Here is a 23,573-nt window from a genome sequence, read left to right on the forward strand (position 1 = left end):
ATAAGAAAAAAAAAAAAAAAATAGAAAGAAGCGAAGAGTAAAATGGAAAGCATAAGATGCTTGTCCAAAAATCAGATTGTTTATGTGTTGAACATAAAATCTAATTTGTGTGTGGTGAGATCTTTTGAGGAAGGGTTCTAAAGAGATCCTAGTGGAGTTCACGAAGATATATAAGCATTGGTGCAATCAGTTCTTACAAAAGATGGTCGTCAGCGAGCTTGCGAAGAAGGCTGCAACACCATATCGAGTTGGGAAGGACCCTAAACAATCCTATGTGGATCACCGTTGGAGGGCTTCTACTTTGGAGTCTCGTGGAGGTCTCAAAATTATCAGATCGTGGTCTTCTCTTTGGTATATGACTTCTGATCTCTTCTTGATATGTATGCTTTTGATCATTTGATTGTAATGATTAAGGAGTTCCTAGGGCTTTTGTGTTCCGGTAGACTAGTTTAAATGTTAAACTTTGTTTTCAATTGTTGAATGCATGTTAAAATTTTTGAAATTCATATTCCACTGCGTCACCAAAACCCAACAGTGATACCAAACCACTCTTGATTGATTCAATCAAATTTCATGTTATTTTTGTGATATGGATTAGATCCAGTTCAAACTATGTCAAAATCAGATTTTCTGATTGATGTTTAATTGATGTTCTTGATGCATTTTTGTTTATGATAAAGTGTTATCATTTCATGTTTAAATCTTGGATATGAAATTTCATAGTCTTTAGACTTGTGTGACAAGTTTAGATTAGATCCTATAATCTAATTTTCGATGGAATTGAAATCCAGTGTATGTGATGCACGGAGCCTTGGAAAGCTACATAAGGATGTAGATTGCCAGGACTTAAGGTTTATGCATTTGATGCATTTACCTAAGATCCAAGGGCTCACCACCATGTTATTGGGCACTCACTATTGTGGGTCGTCCATTTTGGTTGTTGCCCGAGGAATGTGTGGTGCCAAAAAAAATTTGGTCATGGAAAAGAAGCATCAGACATGGATTAGAATTTTTGCCGATAAATTGATTTAATTATAATTTATTATTCTAATGTGATTAAAGTTAATAATTATAGATTAAATCAAATTCATGGTTCTAATTTGATTAGAATTCATGTTTAAATTAAGTTGATCAAATTGTCATTTACCTAATTCGATTAGGATTTGAGTCATGGTTGACAGAATCTATGCTAACCTAATTGGATTAAGATTAACTAAGAATTGATCAACTCAACTCAAAGAATGACAAATGATTGACTTAAAGTTAAAATTGGTCAGTGTTGAACCCGAATCGAAAACCCTAATATGGATCCTATACCTATATATTTAAACATCTCCATTGACATGTGTTTGAATGATATCACAATTGAAATAACATGAGTTATTTGTTATTATATTTTATAATTGTTATAAAATGTATGTTGAGTGGTTATGGACTATGGTATATCCATGTGTTGGATGTATACATGAATGCTTTCATGCTAGTTGATTATATTAATGCATCTGTAAAAGTTGCAATAGGGGCTGGGTGTAAGAGTTGCAATAGGGACTGAGTGTCCTTGATGTATTGTATTATCAGCTGAACATTTCTTTTCTATATTCCCAACTGTTGATTGGGATTTTTACATATTGATGTAAAATAATAGAAAAAATTATTTGAAAATAGATAGAAATTGTTTCTTTCTATTTTCAAATAAAGATCAAGCATTCATGATAGTCTTCATGGTGATGAAGACTAGACTACCAGGCTTTTGGAGAGCTGAGGCGCATTAAGATTGACCATGAGATGGTTCAATCTATGATGCACCTAGGTTAGACCCATAGATCATCTATGGCTCGGATGATTTTTTCAAAAGTCCATAACTATTTGTCTTCCTCTATTTGCTCTTACTTACTGGTAGTTAGGAATTAAAATTTACATAACATATGATGTATGTATATGTTTAGGATGTGCTTGAGACCTAAATCCCTCATTCAAATTATATTAAGTCATAATGGCGAAATGTTGAGAACACTACCCATGCCTTCATGCTAAGACTATTATGTCAAGAATCATAATAGGTTGTTGTGCTATCCACAAAGCTTGCTATCGAGGACTGATTTGATACTGTCTTAGTGCATAATGAAGCTAATTGTATTAGCTCATACTAGGTCAATAGAGTGTCAAAAACTATAGTGAGTTTGTTGTGCTATCCACAAGATTTGCTATAGTGATTGGCATGATGTTGACTTAGTATGCTTATGCATATTCTGGTAGTGCTGCCTTGTTGTGCTATCCACAAGGATAGTATTATTCAGATATGACCATATAGGATTGAAAGGTACGACTTAACTAAAATACTATAGTTTGTTGTGCTATCCACAAGGCTATAAGTATTTTAGAGGCAAAAATTATGTTGAGAATTGCATGAGATCAATTAGTAAAGAGTTACTTACCTTTGAACTCATAGGAGCTTGTTGTACTATCCACAAGACTTTTTATGAAAAATTGAGATCTCAACCCCACTAAGAAACTTTATGATAAGGTTTCTCGATTTCATACTTGAGGACTATGAAATTTGTTAAAATAGTGGGAGACACAACTAGATAAAAACTTTGTCTAACTTGTGCATGTCATCATGAGTAGTCCTTGAATGTTCTTATATACATATATGCATCTTTACTATCACTGCATTATAAATTTTTAAATAGACCGAACATCATGGAATGATTGAGAAAAAGAAAGTGAAGAATGTCTTCACTAGGGTATCTAATTTAGTATTACAGCAATAATGAACATTAGAATTAAATTGCAAGAGTTGTCTTGCAAATGTGAAGCAGGAGCAGGATGCAAAAGTTACATCTGCTAATAATTTGTATGAGATACAAATTAATTATCATTGAGTATTTCAGCTTTAAAATATTGGGTATGTGATACCTTATATAGGTTCTACTTATGCAAATGTTGCTGGAACTATAAAGCTGAAGTAAGGTGACTACTTACCTTTTGGCATTGATGGATAGTCCATTCATGCTGAGGCTGTAGGAACCTATGTAACCTTATAGTAAGGTTTAGGAACTAGTAGATCATTGTTATATGCCTGAATTTATCAGAAATATTATTTCAAATCTTTTGCTAATGTAGCATAGTTTTAAAATTAATGTAAAGAGTAAAAGTTACTCTCATTCCGATAAATTTTAAGACTATGATCTCATGTTTCTGTCACTTAATGATGTTGTTTTTCATGATTGATGAGAACAAAAATAAATATGTGATGGTCACATATCTCAGGGCAAGCAAGGTATTAGGTCCTGAATATATGGATGTTCGAAGACTAATAATATCTCGACCCAGAGATTGACAATTCATATGTGATATGATGTGTTCTCTAAAATGCTTCACAAATCTTATTGTCTCATTCTGAAAAATATCCTAGAAATTGCTGTATATGTTAGATATCGTCAAAATCTGTTACGAGCACTCCATATGAGATATGGAAAAGAACAGAAGGCAGGTTGCCCAACTTATGTAAAAATGTTGATGTACATAAATTTTGTGCTAAAACAGATTAATATATATATATATATTAGTTTATAGGTTATCCTAAGAGTAGTATGTGATACTACTTCTACACTACTTGACAAAAGTGTTTTGACAGTAGATATGCCACCTTTTAGAAAAAAAAAATTTCTAAGGAATAATGGGAGGATAATTGAACTTGAGAAGTTCAAGACCTATGAACTATCTTATCATAACCTGTGAAATGTCCACAAATTGATTTTCAACTAGATATGCTCATTGATGAGGCACAACCATGATACACAACTCCTCACCGAAGGTCAATTCGAGTATGTAATATACCACTCAAATATGGTTTGTCATTGAGAATGATGATGAACCATACATCATTGAGAATGGTGTTTCCTTGACCTATTCGGAGATCGTATAGGTAGAGACTCTGACAGTTGGCTTGAAACCATAATATCAAAATGAATTTCCAGTACATCAACCAAATATTGACTATGGTTGAAGCATCTGTGAGTATGACCCAACAAGTTGCTAACAGGGATGTCAATCTGGATTTTTATTATTGCCACATACCATCTAAAGAGTTTGTCTCTAGTGGGAGGGCAAATGCATTTATGGATTCAAGCAGATATTGAGTAGGTACTTCTAGTTTTTGATAAGACAGTCAAAATGTTTGACTTTATCAAATATAGATGAACCATGTGTGTGCAAGAAGACAAGTGGGAGTCCCACTAACTTCTTGATTATGTATGTGGATGACATATAGCATATTGGAAAAGTAGTCCCAACATTACACTCGATCAATGATATGCTAATCATAAAAGTTTTCATGGAATATGACTTGGGTTAAGCATCCAATATACTTGTGGCATCTATAATGATAGATGTAAGTGGATGTTAGACTTGTCCCAGTCTAAGTACATGGATTTTATGTTGAAGAGGTTCAATATGAATGGATGTAAAAGATTTACTTACCCATACATTCAATGTACTAAGCCTGATGTGAATTATGTTCTGTGCATAATCATTGATTTCAGGTAGATTCTTAAAAGGATCTTTTGAAAACTGTAAAAAGCATTCTCAAAGTACTTGAGAAGTACTAGAGCAGTAAATTTGAAAAGTTCCAAACAGCAAACTGTATTTGTCTCAGTTAATTGCTGTTAGCAAAGATAGCTAAGGAAAGTTGCCTAATAAGGGTTCATCACTGAGTTGGATGTGGCCTCACTAGAATCCACGCACATCCTAGGTACTTTCACCTCATTCATGATATGATCATAAAATGAGTTAGTATTAAAAACATCATAATGGACCAGTTCACTAAGCCTTACACAGCAGCAGTATAATCGCCACCCTAATTGCATGGGCATCAGGAAAGGATCGATTGACTTTAGTGTAAGTGGAAGATTGAAAGAATAATACCCTACAAGCCAATCGCATAGGGATGCGAAGGGACTTTTCTTTATTTTCTTCCTACTCATTTGCATGACATTAGTTATTTTTATTTATGAGATATTATGTTTTATCATTTGCTGCATCATATTTTTATAATTATGATAAACCCCATAGATTAAGGCAATGATTTTAGGACCATGATGAAATCATGCCAGTGAGATCTAAAATCTTGATAGCCCCAATTTAAAATGTTTCTAGTCGTTGGATCATCGAGTCGGAAATCGATCATACCGATAAGACTGGTACATCCTATGTATACTTGATGGAGAGGGTGGTTGATCTCACAACCACTTATGTAGTGACACTAATACAAGAATGTAGGTGCTCATTAGAGAATGAGTTCACGAGCTGACCCGCCAAAAGAACATCTGATGGAGCCTTCAGCATGTCAACAAATGATTCTTCAGTGAGTGGTACATGTGATCTTTTGAGATCACTTAGTACCTTGTGTACATGGATCCTTACTTTGGTTTATTCCCTAACACACCATTTTGAGATATGTGTGGGATATTTTAGGTATGGTGAAGTGTGCATGGAGGTTGTGAGTGATCCATAAGAAATCGATCACTCCTTGTAGAAGGAGAGAACATCCTATGTGACCTCATAGGATGATGACTCTGAGAGTCTCTGACCAGAGCAGGATGAACAGTAGAAATTATTTCTACTGGTTCATCAATCGAGTCATCATCTTCAGATTGAGATACATATAATAGTATTTGGATTTGACATATTTCCATACTCATGGCCTTTCCGGGATGTTGTGTGATCGAAGGATTGAATTGCACGATAACTCACCACGAAAAGATAATTTTGGTATTTCGACCAAATTTCAAATCTTCCGAGTAGTTGATTGAGACTCTTGAGCTGACCTAATCCAATCGGATTAGGTTACATCAAGAGTCTTGATCCACTACTGGCTAAATTGGAACCCAATGGGTCACACACAATAGAAATTTGGTCTTGATCCAATCTATTTGAATTTATTGTAAATTCAATGGGTTAATTGAATTACTAGCACATGAATTCACTCAAATTCCCAATTGGGTTCAGTGCAAATATATTTGTGCTAACCTTTGCTTGTTGCCTTGATCTAATGTGATTGGATTTGAACTATCTAATGCTTAGTTGGTTTATCTGGTTTATATGGAAGAGTTCCATGTGAATAAATCTTCTCCACGCCAAAAGCCATGCAAGAAAAAATGTGGCGTCACATTTATTTAGGAGTTTAAGAGAGAAGTCCTCTCTTACTCTTAAATTTCTTCCATCTTTCACGCGTTCCTGTTAATATCTCGTGTCATGAGATGGCACTTGAGATATGGGGCGTGGACGAGGAGTCCTCTTGGAAGGAATTTACATGCCAAAAATAATGGGACGCCACATCCTTTTATGCGTTGAATTGGAAGAGTCCATTTCTTATTGGACTCTTGAATTTTCACGCCATTCCTTTACTCCACGCGCCATCTGATGGCTTCTGAAGATATGTTGGCACAGAAGTGGAGTCCTTCTGCTTGAAGGCTCTTCCACACCCATTACTTTCCATATAGAAGAATTTAATCTTGGTGGAAACTATGGGACGTCGCATGAGATGTGTTTGCGCCTAACATTATTTTTCTCCCTAATCTCTTAATTATTACACGCTATATGATGGCGTTCAAATTTTTTATGCAAAGGAAGAGTCCTTCTGCAGATGAAACTCTTCCTATTCCATGCCATGACCCCTTGGTTTTCATGCAAAAAAATGAATTGGTGCATGTAATGGATAAGGGACGCCAAGAGTTGGCGTCCCATGGTGTCGCCCATCCTTTTCTATTTAAAGGGGGTGCTACACCTAATTTCTACATGCCAATTTGGGCTATAGTTGGGCGTGGAAATGAGAGGAAAATAATGAAAAAAATCTGAGAAAAAGAAAAGAAAAAAGGAGAGAAAAATAGAAAGGAAGGGAAGAGTGAAAATGGAAAGCATGAGATGCTTGTCCAAAAATCAGATTATTCATGTGTTGAATATAAAATCTGATTTGTGTGGTGAGATCTTTTGAGGAAGGATTTCTAAGTCCTAGTGGAGTTCATGAAGGCATATAAGCATTGGTGCAACCAATTCTTGTGAAGGACGGTCGGCAGCAAGCTTGCAAAGAAGGTACAGCACCATATCGAGTTGGGAGGGCCCTAATCAATCCTGTGTGGATCACCGTTGGAGGGCTTCTACTTTGAAGTCTTATGGAGGTCTCAAAATTATCAGATCATGATCTTCTCGTTGGTATATGACTTCTGGTCTCTTCCTGATATGTATGTTTTTGATCATTTGATTGTAATCATCTAGGGGTCCTGGGCTTTTGTGTTCCGGTAGACTAGTTTAAATGTGTTCCAGTAGACTAGTTTAAATGTTAAACTTTATTTTCCATTGTTGAATGCATGTTAAAATTTTTGCAATTCATATTCCGCTACGTCACCGGAACCCAACACTTTTTTCCAAACCCTCTTCCAGTCACAAAAAGTAAGCTTTCTTGTAAGTGAACTACCACAATTTATATTGCAATGCAACTTCAATTACAAAGCTCCAAACAACCATTTAGTTTATTTTCATGTACTTCTTTCATTTCCTAGCACCCCTACAAAATTGTAGGCCTTATTGTTGTTCTATAAAATTTTCCCTTGTCTCCAAGGTTTTCGCCTATCACATAATATTCCAAATCCACCACTTCACTTCATCAAACCAATTCCAATTTAGATTCTATACATCCTACTAATTTAATATCGCCCTTGTTAGTCCCAAGCCAGAAGAGAAAGGCGGAGAGTGGACATTGGATATACAATGAACTATAAAAATATTCTCATATGAAATGAATCTAAATTTTAAGTATAAAATATTTTATTTATAAATAGTGAATAAATTAGTACATAATCTATTTATTCTTTTTTTTATCTTAGTCAAGCAAAAGAATGACCAAGCCAAGCCCTAGCTCCAAATCAACTCGTTTACTCAATTGTGACAGTTGACGACTTTGAGACATTTATGTCTCTCTTTCTAAGAATCAACAACAAAGATGAACTGGTTTTGCTATATTCCTTTTACTATTTATTTATTTATTTATTTATTTTGCTGGGTGGGCAGGTAGATATGTATTGGTGAGCTATGTAAATTCACACTTATGCCTGTACAGGCTAGACGGTTTCTCACTCATTCACTAGCATGAATTGTGCAATAGTAAGACAAATCTTATTCAAATATACCTTAGATAGGAATTAACACCAAGTTGTATGTGCTGAAGCCACATGGAAAGTTCACATAAAAATTTTCTTAGAGTTTGATGGATTATAACTCTATTCCTATAACTTAATAGATAAACACATTGTTAGCTAAAGTTGATAATGAAATTCCCAATGAAAAAGTAGATCATGAAATTATGATTATTTATAAATCATGATGGCTGATAGGATTTTACTCCTATCTTCTAAAAAGATTATAACAAAAACCATCCATATCACTTTGTATAGGAATCAAATATACTAGAATGTCAATAACAAAACTATCATGAATGATTAGGAAACTCTTAAATGTAACCAACATATGATGCATGTTCAAAGTCTATATACTTGATTCAACAAATAAACCCTTGAGGGTGGTGATTCACTAACAACATGCAAATCCTTTGCATGGCATGTATTACATCTATGCTAGTGCTTGGCACACTAGGCAAGATTTGCCATCATGGTACTGGGCTCCATATCAATGCCAACTTGTTATTGTATCGGTACTAGGCCAATTCGACGTACCAAGTGTTGGTACAGCCCCCATACCACATATCAATACTGAACCGATATGGCACAGTACATCCATACCACCCTGTTCGGTACAGTACAGCAATACTTGCTAGACACACACTTGCATGAAAGCAAGCCATGCAATGGGATACAGCCAATATCATAAGGCATTGGCAAGGCACATATCATGGCATGTTATGCCATGTCAACCAGAATTAAATCGACAATTTTGAGTTACAACATCTAATCTAAATTGGACACATATTTATATTACTTTCTATTTCAGAACTATCACAAATGATGATTTCATCAATTAAACATGGAATCAAGTATCATGAGAATAGTAATTTCTATTGGTTGGTATTTATGGGCATAAATCATGATAGGCCTGATATTAATGTCACATCAACTACACGAACCCAGATCCGAAACCAATTCAGTACATCAGCAAGTATGTAATTAATTAATAAAAAGTTATTAAGCATATTCAATATAGCATTATAAACCTTATCAAACCACCCAAAAAGATGTGCAGTATCACATACGGCCCTGAGCTGATAAATGTAGAAAGTATTACCTAGAACATTTATGACATAGACCTTTTCCAGCAAAAGTACTTTCATATCTTTCCAAAATCTTGCAAGCTGAACTAGAATCTTCTTGGAACTATTTGACCTATCACAGATCAAAAAACAACGTATGATGTCAACTATCATTCTGTTCTCAAAAAATGTCACATGCATTCATTCACGGAAAGTAGTCCAAAATTATTAAATGACAAGAATATACATAGTGATTCATGGATTCACCAGTAAAACAATGTTAGAAGATCTATCCTACACAATCAGGCAGATGGATGCATCCCTTTGGATTTTTCAGGGGCATCTGCATACATACCATGGTCCTAATAAAATAGCTCATCAGAAAGGTAATTGCTAGCAGCCATATTCCCAAAACAAGTGCTTAACAAGGACTTGTAGCGAAACCAACTTAAATATTATTCTTCGACTCTGATAAGCACATTCTTGTTACATGTTGCCGCTTGAGTGCTTGGGCAATTGCCTAGGCAGAAGATGGGCCTTAGAACACCTAACGAACTCTGCCAAACTGCCTTGATGTGGGTGCCCCCATGTATTTGACTCTATGTAAATGGACGATTAATTTGCAGCAATTGTCTATTGGGTGGCCATCTATTTTTGCATATGCACAAGTCTATGCATGTATACATGCACTTGTATATGTATATGTAATATTGTATTGCATAATTATATTGTATCACATTTTTTATGTCTGCATGTGTGTGTGTGTGTGTGTGTGTGGTTGTGTGTTATGGCTGTTTATGTATATTTATTTAGTGTAAACATTTATGTTATGTATGTGTACCTCATTATTTGAATATATAACAGTAAACTGGTTTTCCAATATCCTTCTGGGATACCTTCATGATTGAGGAGGGCCTTTCCTTTCCTTTTTTATGAATGTTAACCTTTGATGATGAACAGATAATTTCAGATTTTGTGATATTGGCACCAAAACAAGTCTGTCTATAAATCTGAATGATGACTATATGATGTGTATGTAAAAAGATGATACTAACATATAAAGTGTTGATTACGTTATTATGATGGCCTAATATGAAGGAATGCAATTGAGCCAAGCTTGGTTGAGCTTCGGCCAGATCAAGCTTGGGTTGAAATTTATTTCAAGCATAAACTCCAATATCAAGTTTAATTGAGCTCAGTTGGAAATTATACCTCAACCCAGCCAATTTATTTCGAGCATAAACTCCAATATCAAGTTTAACCAACCTCAGTTGGAGATTATACCTCAACCCAGTCAAATACAAGCCTAATTGATCGGCTTGATAATCCTAAATTGAGCTGATATCAATTCAAGCTTGAATCAAGCTCTGTCCAAGTTTGTTCCAAGTCAAGCTGGGTTCAAGTTTGTTTTAACATTTAATTGATTCAAAGAATAAAAAGATAAAATCATCAAAACCTTAATCCAATGACCCATTATCTTTATAATGCACAATATTTATACTACAAGAATATTAAGCCAAGCCTGATCAAGCCAGGTTGATTTCTGGCTCAACTTGAAATTCATTCTGAGCCCGTTTTGCTAGTTCAGGCTAGGTTTGTTTAGCTTCCAATCAAGCTTTGATTGAGCTTTTCTCGAGCTTGAGCTGCTTGATTTGTTTGACATCCCTACTATGAGTCTCTCACACAGAGATAGATAGATAGATAGATATAGATATATACATACATACATACTGTGTGATAGATAGATAGATAAATAGATAGATAAATAGATACGTACGTACGTACGTGTGCGTGCGTGCGTGCGTGTGTGTAATTTTTCAAAATTTGCTGTATCAATGCATACATATACATGCTTCCTAGAACCTAGCTTCACATGAACATCTCAAAAGTTCAATTCAAAATCCTAGACCACAGATCCATCATCTAGCAAACTGGATGGCCAAATAAGTTGAGCAATGAGCAGAAGCATTTCAGGCTTAACTGTATTTATACTGCCAAAAAATTCAACAAACTAGTAGTGAACTGCATAACCATCCTCAGGAAGAATAACATTTCGATCTTTCTCAGCTCTAAGACACCATTTTTCTCGTTGGGATAATTAATATAACAAACCTACAAGCGGCCAGCATGGCTCATTTGGGAGGCTTTGTGAACGGTAGATGAAGTCACATGCACAAGATAAACATGCAGTCCCTTTCTGTAAGATTGTTTAGTTATATTCGTATTTACATACCAACATTGGCTACATCAGTCAAGGAATAATATCCACAGGATCGAAATAAGTCATAGAAATCAGATAGAATTGAGTCACCTACGATAGAAAAAATTTGCTCTAGATGACAGAAATTAAAAAGTACAAAGAACCAAAAAGGTCCAAATATCACCGACCATCCATTTGGTAATAATACCCCAGCCAGTAGTTCATAGACCATGCAACATAAAGGGGAAAAAATAATCATGAGTGCCTGGCGAAGAAAATTCAAGAAACAATGTTCTAGAGAAAACATTATTTTTCTGAATGCATATAGACATGTAAGTTCTAGCAAAAGATCCAGATGTCAGATACCTTTGAGATGCTTTATCAGATAAATCCTCATTTCCAGCTGATGTCTCCCGTTTAATAATTTGCTCACCTGAAATAAAAAATAATCAACGGCTGCAAAGGAGAAAAAGAAAAAGCATCAAACTATAATTGTCAAGAACACAAAGGCATGTTCTTATGCAACTTCAGGTAGCAGCAGAATAGATGCACTAAACATGTGGTGGCTTTTCTTTGCAGCAAGTCCAAAAACAAAGCACAGTCACATAAAATGATCCTTTTCCTTGTAACATTAAAGCAAATTGCAGTTGTTGGTGCAAAAATCCGCTTGCGCCGGAGAAGCTGAAGTCGGGGAAGTCGCGGTCGCCGCCGGGACCTGCAAAGGAAGTCTAAACCGGAGGTGGGGTTGCTCCGGCAAGACCCTCCGACGCTCAAGTCAGTTCTCTGCCTCAACAAGAATGGAGTGCTCGAACGGAGAATTTAGCAGAGTTTTGAGATAAAAAAGACGAGAGCTTATAGAATAACGTATCTGGGGCCCCCCTTTTATAGGCGGAGGGGCAGTAGCCTGATAGCGATATCTGTAACCGTCTGGCAGTGGGCTGCCCAGGGTCAGGCGGAGTTTGTTGCGCAGAGTAGTGGAGTGGACCCGTGGCTATCACCGGGGCGTGCCACGTGGAGTCTGCCGCGGGGAGTGGAGCGGCGTCCGTTGTCGTGACTTGCCAGCGGATGGGAGAATCGCGCGGTATCCGTCGCAGGAAGTGGAGCAGGATCGTAGCCATTATTGTGGCCTGCCAGGGAGTAGTGGAGCTGCGCGGAATCCGTCGTAGGAAGTGGAGCAGAGCTGCGACCGTTACTGCGGCCTGTCAGGGAGTGATGGAGCTGCGCGGAATCCGCCGCAGAAAGTGGAGCAGAGCTGCGACCGTTACTGCGGCCTGTCAGGGAGTGATGGAGCTGCTCGGAATCCGCCGCAGGAAGTGGAGCAGGATCGTGGCCGTTATTGTGGCCTGCCAGGGGGCGCAGATCCATCGGCTGAAGTTCGGCAGCGATCGGAGTCCGGCCCCCGTAGGGGTCCGGGAGGAGTCCTCCTTGCGGTTGGGGTCGTGGGTGGAGCCCGGCTCCCGTGGGAGTCCGGGCGGAGTCCTCTCGGAGCTGAGGTCGCGGGCGGAGCCCGGCTCCCGTAGGAGTCCGGGCGGAATCCCCTGCAATCAAAATCAGATGCGAAGTCCGGCTCCCGTAGGAGTCCGGACAAGGCTTACCGGCAGCTGATGTTGAGGACGGAGCCCGGCTCCCGTAGGAGTCCGGGCGGAGTCTACTTGCGGTTGAAATTGTCGGCGGAGTCCGGCTCCCGTAGGGGTCCGGACGAAGTTTGTCTGCAGCCGTTGGAGTTGAGGATGAAGCCCGGCCCCCGTAGGAGTCCGGGCGGAGTCTTCCTGCAATTAAAGTTAAAGACGAAGTCCGGCTCCCGTAGGAGTCCGGACAAGGCTTACCGGCAGCTAATGCTGAGGATGAAGCCCGGCTCCCGTGGGAGTCCGGGCGGAGTCTACTTGCGGTTGAAATTGTCGGCGGAGTCCGGCTCCCGTAGGGGTCCGGACGAAGTCTGCTTGCGGTTGAAGTTGTTGGCGGAGTCCGGCTCCCGTAGGAGTCCGGACGAAGTTTACCGGCGGCCGTTGGAGCTGAGGATGAAGCCCGGCTCCCGTGGGAGTCCGGGCGGAGTCTACTTGCGGTCGAAGTTGTCGGCGGAGTCCGGCATTAATTGCGTGCGTGCCGGAGTCTTTTCGAATTGGGGCGATACGAAGGGACGCTTCGAAATTCCCGCAGGTACACTGGCCCAGGTACGGCGCAATTATAGTCCTGCCAACCGTCAGCCGCTTTTAGCCGCCTGCCAGGGGGAGTGAGAAACGTGCCAGGCGCGGACTGGCTTGAGGGGATTCGTGATCATCATGACGCCGGATTCCAGGGTCTATTTAAACCCGTCCTCCCACCTTTAGGTGTCCTATTCCGTTCCAGAGTTCTTATCAGCGTCTGCCTTCTCTTCGAGAGCCCTGTTTCAGTGGACGTCTTCTCGAGCCGTAGGTGTCTCCTGTTTTCGTCCCTCTGGTCCCTCAGAGCGATATAGGTTAGTTCCAGCACCACCAACCTTCTTCCCACCGCCTAGGGACTTCTTCTCTGTCATTATTTTTTGCATCCCTCCGAGTTAGCTTCCTGTGGCCTCTCATCCCCCCTTCTGTCCGTCTTCTTAGGGACCTTTAGAGCCCCCCTTCGAAACTACTCGAAATGTCTTCTGGCTCTTCTGCTCCCTGCAGTTCCGGGAGCTCTTCCGCCTCAAACCCCCAGGTCCCCGGCTCTGTAGACGAACCTGCGTCTGAGGCTGGGCTTCGCCCGGTTTTCGCGCCGGGCGCCATTCCATGTTCCCTGACCTCGGAGGAACTCCTTCTGATAAGGGTTCAGTACGGAGTTCCTCCGGAGTACGACCTGGAGCTGCCTGGCCCTTCTGACCGGGCCAGCACTCCCCCTTCCGGTCGTTTTTGTCTGTACCAGGAAGCGTTCCGTGCCGGACTCCGGCTTCCGCTTCCTTCCTTTGTTGTTGCCCTCTTCCGCTTCTTAGACATCTCCTTGACTTCCGTGGCCCCGAATTTTTTTAGGTTCTTGATAGGATTTCTCTCTCTCTGCCACGTAGTCGAGGTCCAACCGTCCCTCTCCTTGTTTAGGCACTTCTATACCTTCAAGCGCCATCCTTCGACGAAGGACTGGTGGTACTTCTCCCCCCAGTTCAGCAAGAAGGGGTTGCTGAAAGGCGCCCCTTCTTCGATCCACAATTGGAAGGGGAAATACCTCTTCGTCCACTGCCCGACCCTGAGACTGGGCCTGCCCCCTTGGGGCTCTCTGAGGGATTCTGTCCGCCGGACCCCCAGCCTGGGGGAGGACGACCTCCAGGCTGCCCGGAAGCTTCTAGCTTATTCTGCTCCTTCCCTTCCCAATCTTCTGAGGGAGCAGTTTCTTTTCAACATCGGCCTGAGTCCCCAGGATCCAGCGAGTATTCATCTTTTACCTTATCTTCTCTTTTCATACCTTTCTTCTCTTCTTCTCTTTTTTTTTCTTTTTTTTTTCGACCTTTGACTCTTGATTGATTGGTTTGCTTCTTTTTCTTCTTTCCTTTTCTCTTTCTCTTTCTTTTTTTTTTTTCAGGAATGGACACCGAAGCAGCACGGATGCTTGCCAGGGGCCTTAGGACCCACAAGAGAAAAGGCGCTGCGACCTCCGGATCGGCGAATAGGGCCAGGGCGGAGGAGTCGAGCTTAGCTGCACCCGTCCAGGTGGCCCCGGCCATCGACATTCCCTCGGATGCCGAGCCAACGGCTCCCCGGGCCTCCTCGAGGAGTCTGCCGACTGGGGCCCTCATTTCGGGGGTTCGCTCCACGGAGGCGCCCGTCGCGGGGAAAAGAAGGAAATCGGTGGCCCGCAGGGCGAGTAGCCGCCGAACTGCTGCGGACGAGTCTCTCTGCTCCGAAGAGGGGTCGGAGAATCCCTTCAACGATAGGGACTTGATCAGACGGCTGATCGACGGCTGCATTCTGCCTGACGTCGTGGAGAGGATCGACCGCGCCGATCCTGAGCAGCGGGCCTGGGACTCTTTGGGGTCCTTCCTTGAGGTAAGCGGATCTTCATTTACACGGCTACTCGGCCTTTGTTCTAATTCCCTAGCCGCCCTTGCAGATTGGGCACCAGCTCCTCGCCTATATCGAGGCGGTGAGCCGCACGAGGAGGGACATCCTCCAAGTGGAGGAACGCTGTCAGGCGGAGGTTGCTCGCCTCCAAGCAAAGACGGCCGAAGTAGCCGCCCTCCAGGAGGCCCTGGAAAGGGAGAAGCAAGCCCGGGAGGAGGAGAGGCAGATCTTGGAGGAATCGGCGAGGAAGGCGGAGGCCGAGGTCGCCAACTTGGTCGAGCAAACTCCGGTCCTGGTCTCGGAGGCCCGAGCCCTTGCGGTAGAGGAATTCAAGGCCTCCGCGGAGATTAGGGACCTGAAGGTCCAATTCGGTCAGGAAGCGTTCATTAAGGGGTTCGAGCTCTGCCAAGAGAAGGTGGCCAGAAAATTCCCAGAGCTCGACCTCAGCTTCCTAGGCGAGGAGTCTGAAGACGAGGCCGGTCCCTCGTCAGCCGCCACTGCTGTCGCAGGCCCCGCGCCGGGGACGCCGAGTTCTCCACCCCCCGCCCCTGAGGTCTGAGACCTCGATCTTGTACCTTTATTTCATCGCAATTTTTCTTTTCTGTTTGTCTTCAAAAATCATTCAATCAATAAAGTTGAATTTCTTGTTGCGGACGGCTTCTCCTTCCCCCCTCCTCTCTACTTTTCTTCCTGCAATGAGTCGTGCTTTGACGCTTTTGCCTTCCGATGGCAGTGCCCTGCAGAAGCGCTCCCCCTGCCCCTGGGGGTCCCGCTGAAATCGACGATCCAGCGGCTGAAGAAGGAAGTCCTTCACCTGACAAAGAAGTTGAAGAAGACGGAAGGCGAGCTCCGCAAATCGAGAGGTCACTATGAAGCCACTGCTGAGGCCACCCACTTTCGGAGTCTCCATGTGAAGGGGATCATGGAGTATAGCCGGAGGAAGGCGGACTTCGCGAAGGAACTCGAGAAATGCAAGAAGAGCGCCAGCGATCGAATTTGGGCCCAGGCCGCCAGGATCAGCGCCCTCAAGGTGGAATTGTCAGCTGCGAAGGGGAAGATCGGCCAGCTGGAAGGAAATTCATCCCGGCTCTTGGCCCGAGTCGACGGTGATCAAGGGTGGTCGAAGAAGGTCTCCGACCTTCAGCAGCAGCTTCAGGACGCCGAGGTGAGCCATGACGTGCATCGGGCTAGCTGGCGCAGGCAGGTGGAAGAATATAAAGGGAGGTTCAGGACGGCGGCCGACGAAGTCGTCCGTCTCCAGAGGCAGCTGGCTAACAGGGCACAGCTTACTTCCGTCCGAGATTCTGAAGAGCTCCAAGTCCTAAGAGGCACCGTTGAGGGGATTTCTGTCTCCCTCGGAGAAAGGACAGCTGAGCTGCAACAACTGAAGATCCAACTGGCACTCGAGCGGCGGGCCGTCGCGAACGCGGAGGCGGAATCCGAGGTTTTGAGGAAGAGGCGTCGAGAGGTGGAAGCCGAGAGCCAGCGACTTCGTCGGGCGCTCCAGGATGCGCTGCAGAAAAGGGGAGAGCTAGAAGAAGAAATTGAGAATCTGAGACAGTCCTGGTTAAGGGACGGAGTAGATAATTCTAGGTCGGAGGAGCAGGGCCTCCTTAGAGCTCTTTTCGTCTTTCTGTCTTTTCATGTATTTACTTCCTTTTTGTCGTTTTACCTTTCTTTCCTTGGCCTTCCGGGTTTTGTAGCGTGTATATCGGAAATGGAATGAAAAGGGCGTTTTGTGTTACCTCGTCCGCGCGTTGCACTAAATTGCCGTCCGCCGAACTTTTCTTGTCGTTTGACTTGTCTGATGTAGACATCGTTAGGGGGCGCCCGATCGTCGATGCGTTAGCTCGCCTTTCTCGTCGTACATGGCCGCAAGCCCGAGCTTGGCCGTCCGGGCTCCGCATTATTTCGGGGATGTCGTTGTCTTCCTAACCGGTGTCGAAAGTCTTTTTAGCGGCCGGAGGTGTTCGGTAGGAACTCTCCGTTTCAGTTGGGACGAAGTCCTTTAGGTCTTTTGGTGTGATTCATCCTTCATCTGTTCCCGTCGTAGTTCGTCATCCTTTTTAATTTTCCTCCTCTTCTCGGAGTGAGGGCCTTCCCCCCGCTTTTCGCGGGGTTGCATAGGAGCGAGGAGGTGCCGATGAGGGGCTTTTTCCTTTCACCCGATCTTGTTGGGCGGCCGGGCTTCGCCACCATCAGCTCTTGCTGCAGAAGTCGTGGGTGGAACCCGGCTCCCGTAGGAATCCGGGTGGAATCTTCCTTGGCGTCGTGTACGGAGTCCGGCTCCCGTAGGAGTCCGGGTGGAGTCTTCCTTGGCGTCGTGGACGGAGCCCGGCTCCCGTAGGAGTCCGGATGGAGTCTTCCTTAGCATCGTGGACGGAGCCCGGCTTCTGTAGGAGTCCGGGTGGAGTCTTCCTTGGCGTCGTGAACGGGGACCGGCTCCGGTAGGAGTCCGGATGGAATCTTCCTTGGCGTCGTGTACGGAGCCCGGCTCCCGTAGGAGTCCGGGTGGAGTCTTCCTTGGCATCGTGAACGGGGCCCGGCTCCCGTAGGAGTCCGGCTGGAGTCTTCCTTGGCGTCGTGAACGGGGCCCGGCTCCCGTAGGAGTCCGGCTGGAGTCTTCCTTGGCGTCGTGAACGGGGCCCGGCTCCCGTAGGAGTCCGGGTGGAGTCTTCCTTGGCGTCGTGAACGGGGCCCGGCTCCCGTAGGAGTCCGGGCCTTCCACTTTGCTCGAGCCAGGGCGAGGTTCTCCTCCCGTTTCCGGCTTGGCTGTGGGGGCGCGTTAGGGCGCTGTAAGGCCTCTCCCCCCATCCGGTCTAAAAGAACCGGGTCTTTGACTTTGCTCATGTCAGGACGAGGTTCTCCTCCTGTTCCTGACATGGCTGTGGGGGCACATCAGGGCGTTGTAAGGCCTCTCCCCCCATCCGGTCTAAAAGAACCGGGCCTTTGACTTTGCTCATGTCAGGACGAGGTTCTCCTCCTGTTCCTGACATGGCTGCGGGGGCACATTAGGGCGTTGTAAGGCCTCTCCCCCCATCCGATCTAAAAGAACCGGGCCTTTGACTTTGCTCATGTCAGGACGAGGTTCTCCTCCTGTTCCTGACATGGCTGTGGGGGCACATTAGGACGTTGTAAGGCCTCTCCCCCCATCCGGTCTAAAAGAACCGGGCCTTTGACTTTGCTCATGTCAGGACGAGGTTCTCCTCCTGTTCCTGACATGGCTGTGGGGGCACATTAGGGCGTTGTAAGGCCTCTCCCCCCATCCGATTTTGAGATAGTCGGACTTTCATTTTAGGTATGCTTGGGCGGGGTTCTCCCCCGTTCCTAACATAACTTTGTTTTTGGAGGGGTCATATCCAGTCATAATAAATCCACGCCAGATGGGAAGAGTACGTCAAGTAGAAAGAAATTTAGATTCAAGGTGAAATCGTAAGTGATACATTTACAGGTTTTCCGAATTCTACGGTCGCGGGTGGTCCGCTCCTCCTTAAGGCCCTCCGGTGATGGAGTCGATGGTCCCGATGGGAGGCCGGTCCCCGAGTTGCTCCTCCCTTCTTGGCGGTTCAGGCTGCAGAAGGGCCTTTGGCCGATCTCCTCTACCCTCGGGCCTGCGTCGGATGAACCTGTCGAGTCGATCTCGCCGAATGAGCTCCTCGATCTCGTCCTGGAGCTGGATGCATTCCTCTGTATCGTGGCCGTGGTCACGGTGGTAGAGGCAGAATTTGTTGGGGTTGCGCTTCCCGGGGTGTGTGCGCATCCTCTCCGGCCTAGGGAGCTGCTCCCTGACCTCCATCAATACCTGGGCCTTCGAGGCGTTGAGGGGGACGTAGTTATGGAATCTCCCTGGTGGGGAACCCCGCCGAACCCCGCGATCCGGGCTTCTCTGCCTGCGCGCCCGGGGTGGAGTATGGGCGCGCTTATGCCCAGGAGGGGATCGAGAACGCAGCCGGGCTTCCTTTGGCCTTTTTTCAATTGCGGGCTTACTCGAGTCTCCCGCTTGTCGCTCCCTCGCCATCTCTTCATCCTTCATTTTGAAGGCCTCTTCCGCTCGGGCGTATCCTTCGGCCCGGGCCAGCAAATCAGCAAAATCCCTGGGATACTTCTTCTCCAGGGAGAACAAAAGATCATTCTTCTGAAGGCCGCCTTTCAGGGCGGCCATAGCGACTGATTAGTCCAAGTTCCGGACCTCCGGCGCCGCGATGTTGAAGCGGTTGATGTAGGCCCGTATGGACTCCCCTTCCCTCTGCTTGATGTTGATGAGGGACTCCGAACCCTTCCGGGGGCGCCGGTTGTTGACAAAATGGGCCACAAATTGGTGGCTCATTTGGTCGAAGGAAAAGATGGTACCCGATTTCAAAGCCGAGTACCAGTTCCTCGCCGCTCCCTTCAAGGTGGACGGGAAGGCCCGGCATAAGATGGCATCAGGAGCACCGTGAAGCAGCATCATCGTCCAGAAGGCCTCCAGATGATCAACCAGGTCCGAAGTCCCGTCGTAGCTTTCGAACTGGGGAAGCTTGAAGTTTGGCGGGATCGGTTCCTGCATGATCATTTGGGAGAAGGGAGGGTCAGTACAAATATCCTCACCATAAGCGGGAGGCGCATGGCGGAGTTCTTCAATCCGCCGGTTCATCTCCTGGAGCCTCCGGTCCAGGAAATTCTCTTGACTTCGAGTCTCGAGGGTCCTCTGGCAGAACGGGGGCAGGGATCTTCCAGGGGTGGAGTCGTGGTCCGATTGAGGGCTCTCTACCCTCGGGTTTGTTTTCCCAGGAAGGACGGGGCGGCTGGCCCAGGTGGCCCGCCCCACCGTCGGGTTCTGGCATTCTGGAGACGCCATTTCCGGGTGCGCCGATGCCTGCGGCTGCTGCTGCTGCATTGCTTGCACAGCTTCGGCGAGGCCTCTGACCTGCTGCGCCAGCAAGTCAAACTGCTCCGCGCCGACCGCCGCCGCCGGAGGAGGAGGTTGAGAAACAGGAGGGGAGGCCGGAGCCTGAGATCTGGCCGCGGAGGCCGTGGACCGCCGCGTGGACGCCTTGCGAGGAGGTATCAAGTATGGATCCCGTGGGGGAACAAGGAGTGGGTGTCGGAGGAGACGACCGGAGGTGGATCCGTTGAGCGCTCCTTCAAGAACAAGGATACTGCGAAGACACAGACCCTTCCTCTAGCGCCAATCCTGTTGGTGCAAAAATCCGCTTGCGCCGGAGAAGCTGGAGTCGGGGAAGTCGCGGTCGCCGCCGGGACCTGCAAAGGAAGTCTAAACCGGAGGTGGGGTTGCTCCGGCAAGACCCTCCGACGCTCAAGTCAGTTCTCTGCCTCAACAAGAATGGAGTGCTCGAACGGAGAATTTAGCAGAGTTTTGAGATAAAAAAGACGAGAGCTTATAGAATAACGTATCTGGGGCCCCCCTTTTATAGGCGGAGGGGCAGTAGCCTGATAGCGATATCTGTAACCGTCTGGCAGTGGGCTGCCCAGGGTCAGGCGGAGTTTGTTGCGCAGAGTAGTGGAGTGGACCCGTGGCTATCACCGGGGCGTGCCACGTGGAGTCTGCCGCGGGGAGTGGAGCGGCGTCCGTTGTCGTGACTTGCCAGCGGATGGGAGAATCGCGCGGTATCCGTCGCAGGAAGTGGAGCAGGATCGTAGCCGTTATTGTGGCCTGCCAGGGAGTAGTGGAGCTGCGCGGAATCCGTCGTAGGAAGTGGAGCAGAGCTGCGACCGTTACTGCGGCCTGTCAGGGAGTGATGGAGCTGCGCGGAATCCGCCGCAGAAAGTGGAGCAGAGCTGCGACCGTTACTGCGGCCTGTCAGGGAGTGATGGAGCTGCTCGGAATCCGCCGCAGGAAGTGGAGCAGGATCGTGGCCGTTATTGTGGCCTGCCAGGGGGCGCAGATCCATCGGCTGAAGTTCGGCAGCGATCGGAGTCCGGCCCCCGTAGGGGTCCGGGAGGAATCCTCCTTGCGGTTGGGGTCGTGGGTGGAGCCCGGCTCCCGTGGGAGTCCGGACGGAGTCCTCTCGGAGCTGAGGTCGCGGGCGGAGCCCGGCTCCCGTAGGAGTCCGGGCGGAATCCCCTGCAATCAAAATCAGATGCGAAGTCCGGCTCCCGTAGGAGTCCGGACAAGGCTTACCGGCAGCTGATGTTGAGGACGGAGCCCGGCTCCCGTAGGAGTCCGGACGGAGTCTACTTGCGGTTGAAATTGTCGGCGGAGTCCGGCTCCCGTAGGGGTCCGGACGAAGTTTGTCTACAGCCGTTGGAGTTGAGGATGAAGCCCGGCTCCCGTAGGAGTCCGGGCGGAGTCTTCCTGCAATTAAAGTTAAAGGCGAAGTCCGGCTCCCGTAGGAGTCCGGACAAGGCTTACCGGCAGCTGATGCTGAGGATGAAGCCCGGCTCCCGTGGGAGTCCGGGCGGAGTCTACTTGCGGTTGAAATTGTCGGCGGAGTCCGGCTCCCGTAGGGGTCCGGACGAAGTTTGTCTGCAGCCGTTGGAGTTGAGGATGAAGCCCGGCTCCCGTAGGAGTCCGGACAAGGCTTACCGGCAGCTGATGTTGAGGACGGAGCCCGGCTCCCGTAGGAGTCCGGGCGGAGTCTACTTGCGGTTGAAGTTGTTGGCGGAGTCCGGCTCCCGTAGGAGTCCGGACGAAGTTTGTCTGCAGTCGTTGGAGTTGAGGATGAAGCCCGGCTCCCATAGGAGTCCGGGCGGAGTCTTCCTGCAATTAAAGTTAAAGGCGAAGTCCGGCTCCCGTAGGAGTCCGGACAAGGCTTACCGACAGTTGATGTTGAGAACGGAGCCCGGCTCCCGTAGGAGTCCGGACGGAGTCTACTTGCGGTTGAAGTTGTTAGCGGAGTCCGGCTCCCGTAGGAGTCCGGACGAAGTTTACCGGCGGCCGTTGGAGCTGAGGATGAAGCCCGGCTCCCGTGGGAGTCCGGGCGGAGTCTACTTGCGGTTGAAATTGTCGGCGGAGTCCGGCTCCCGTAGGGGTCCGGACGAAGTCTGCTTGCGGTTGAAGTTGTTGGCGGAGTCCGGCTCCCGTAGGAGTCCGGACGAAGTTTACCGACGGCCGTTGGAGCTGAGGATGAAGCCCGGCTCCCGTGGGAGTCCGGGCGGAGTCTACTTGCGGTCGAAGTTGTCGGCGGAGTCCGGCTCCCGTAGGGGTCCGGACGAAGTCTGTCCGCAGTCGTTGGAGTCGAGGGCGAAGCCCGGCTCCCGTAGGAGCCCGGGCGGGGTCTTCCTTTGAGGTCGGCATCGTGGGTGAAGTCGTTGATTCTGTTGAGGACTTCGGCTGTGGGTATTTTATACCCAACAGCAGTTATTGCCAGTTTCAAGATTTTGAAAGACTTAATCAATTGCTAATAAACAATTCTATTTTCTGAATTTATTGGGTTTCTTTCAAATAAAGCTAGTTTTTTAAAAGCACATGCTGTAAGAATTAGGGTTTTAACAGTCAGATTAGTTTATGCATTTAAATAGTTAAGCCTCTGAACCAGTTGCTGCTTGTATCAGAGTGACAATTACTGCCAGTCACGAGCTTGGTTTAGTTAATAATGAAATGACTGGACAGTTTTGTTTCTGAATTATGTGTTAATATATGGTAACACTTTCTTTACTGGATAAATGAAAAAAAAAAAATCAATCTTGATTTTCTTGGTTTGGTTCAGAAATTCAAAAAAAAAAAAATACATGAATCAACGTTGATTAGTAGCAACTGGCTGATTTCGACAAATTCATGCATAAGTTGGCTGGCTTCAGCCAATTTATGAATTGATTTGACAGGTAATAGATCATGCACTTGTTTAGGTTTGGTTTGGGATCTCTCCACCATGAAAATGTGAGAATCGGGCAGTTCAAACTAGCTTTTCGGACCATGACAACAAAAAAGCTATCCAACCAATGGCCATGAAATGTTATTTTATTCATGTCTTGTAGAATCATAATACCAAGTAATCTATTAATGCCATGCCAATGCTACAAGATTGGGAAAAAGGTTTCTCCAGTACATATCATAATAATAGAATTAACAACTGAAACAAAAGTATGGGAGCTTTAGGTCAGGACATTGTGGAAGGGCCAAATTGGCCTAGAAAAAATGAACAGTCAAAGCAAGTATAAGAAGGGAAAC

At 45.9% G+C, this 23,573-nt stretch overlaps 1 protein-coding gene across 1 annotated transcript in view; it reads right to left on the minus strand.

Moving 5' to 3' along the window:
* The window catches only part of LOC105042780 (probable sphingolipid transporter spinster homolog 2), a 95,446-nt gene that overhangs the window by 23,719 nt on the left and 48,154 nt on the right, over window positions 1-23,573 (minus strand). Inside the window, exons 9-10 of the mRNA XM_073256596.1 lie at window positions 11,826-11,892; window positions 9,295-9,392 (exon numbers count right to left, since the gene is read on the minus strand). Coding sequence (XP_073112697.1) covers window positions 9,295-9,392; window positions 11,826-11,892 — 165 coding nt within the window. The remainder of the gene's footprint in view (window positions 1-9,294; window positions 9,393-11,825; window positions 11,893-23,573) is intronic.

This window comes from Elaeis guineensis, chromosome 4 (genome assembly GCF_000442705.2).
Source record: "Elaeis guineensis isolate ETL-2024a chromosome 4, EG11, whole genome shotgun sequence".
Lineage (NCBI taxonomy): Eukaryota > Viridiplantae > Streptophyta > Magnoliopsida > Arecales > Arecaceae > Elaeis > Elaeis guineensis.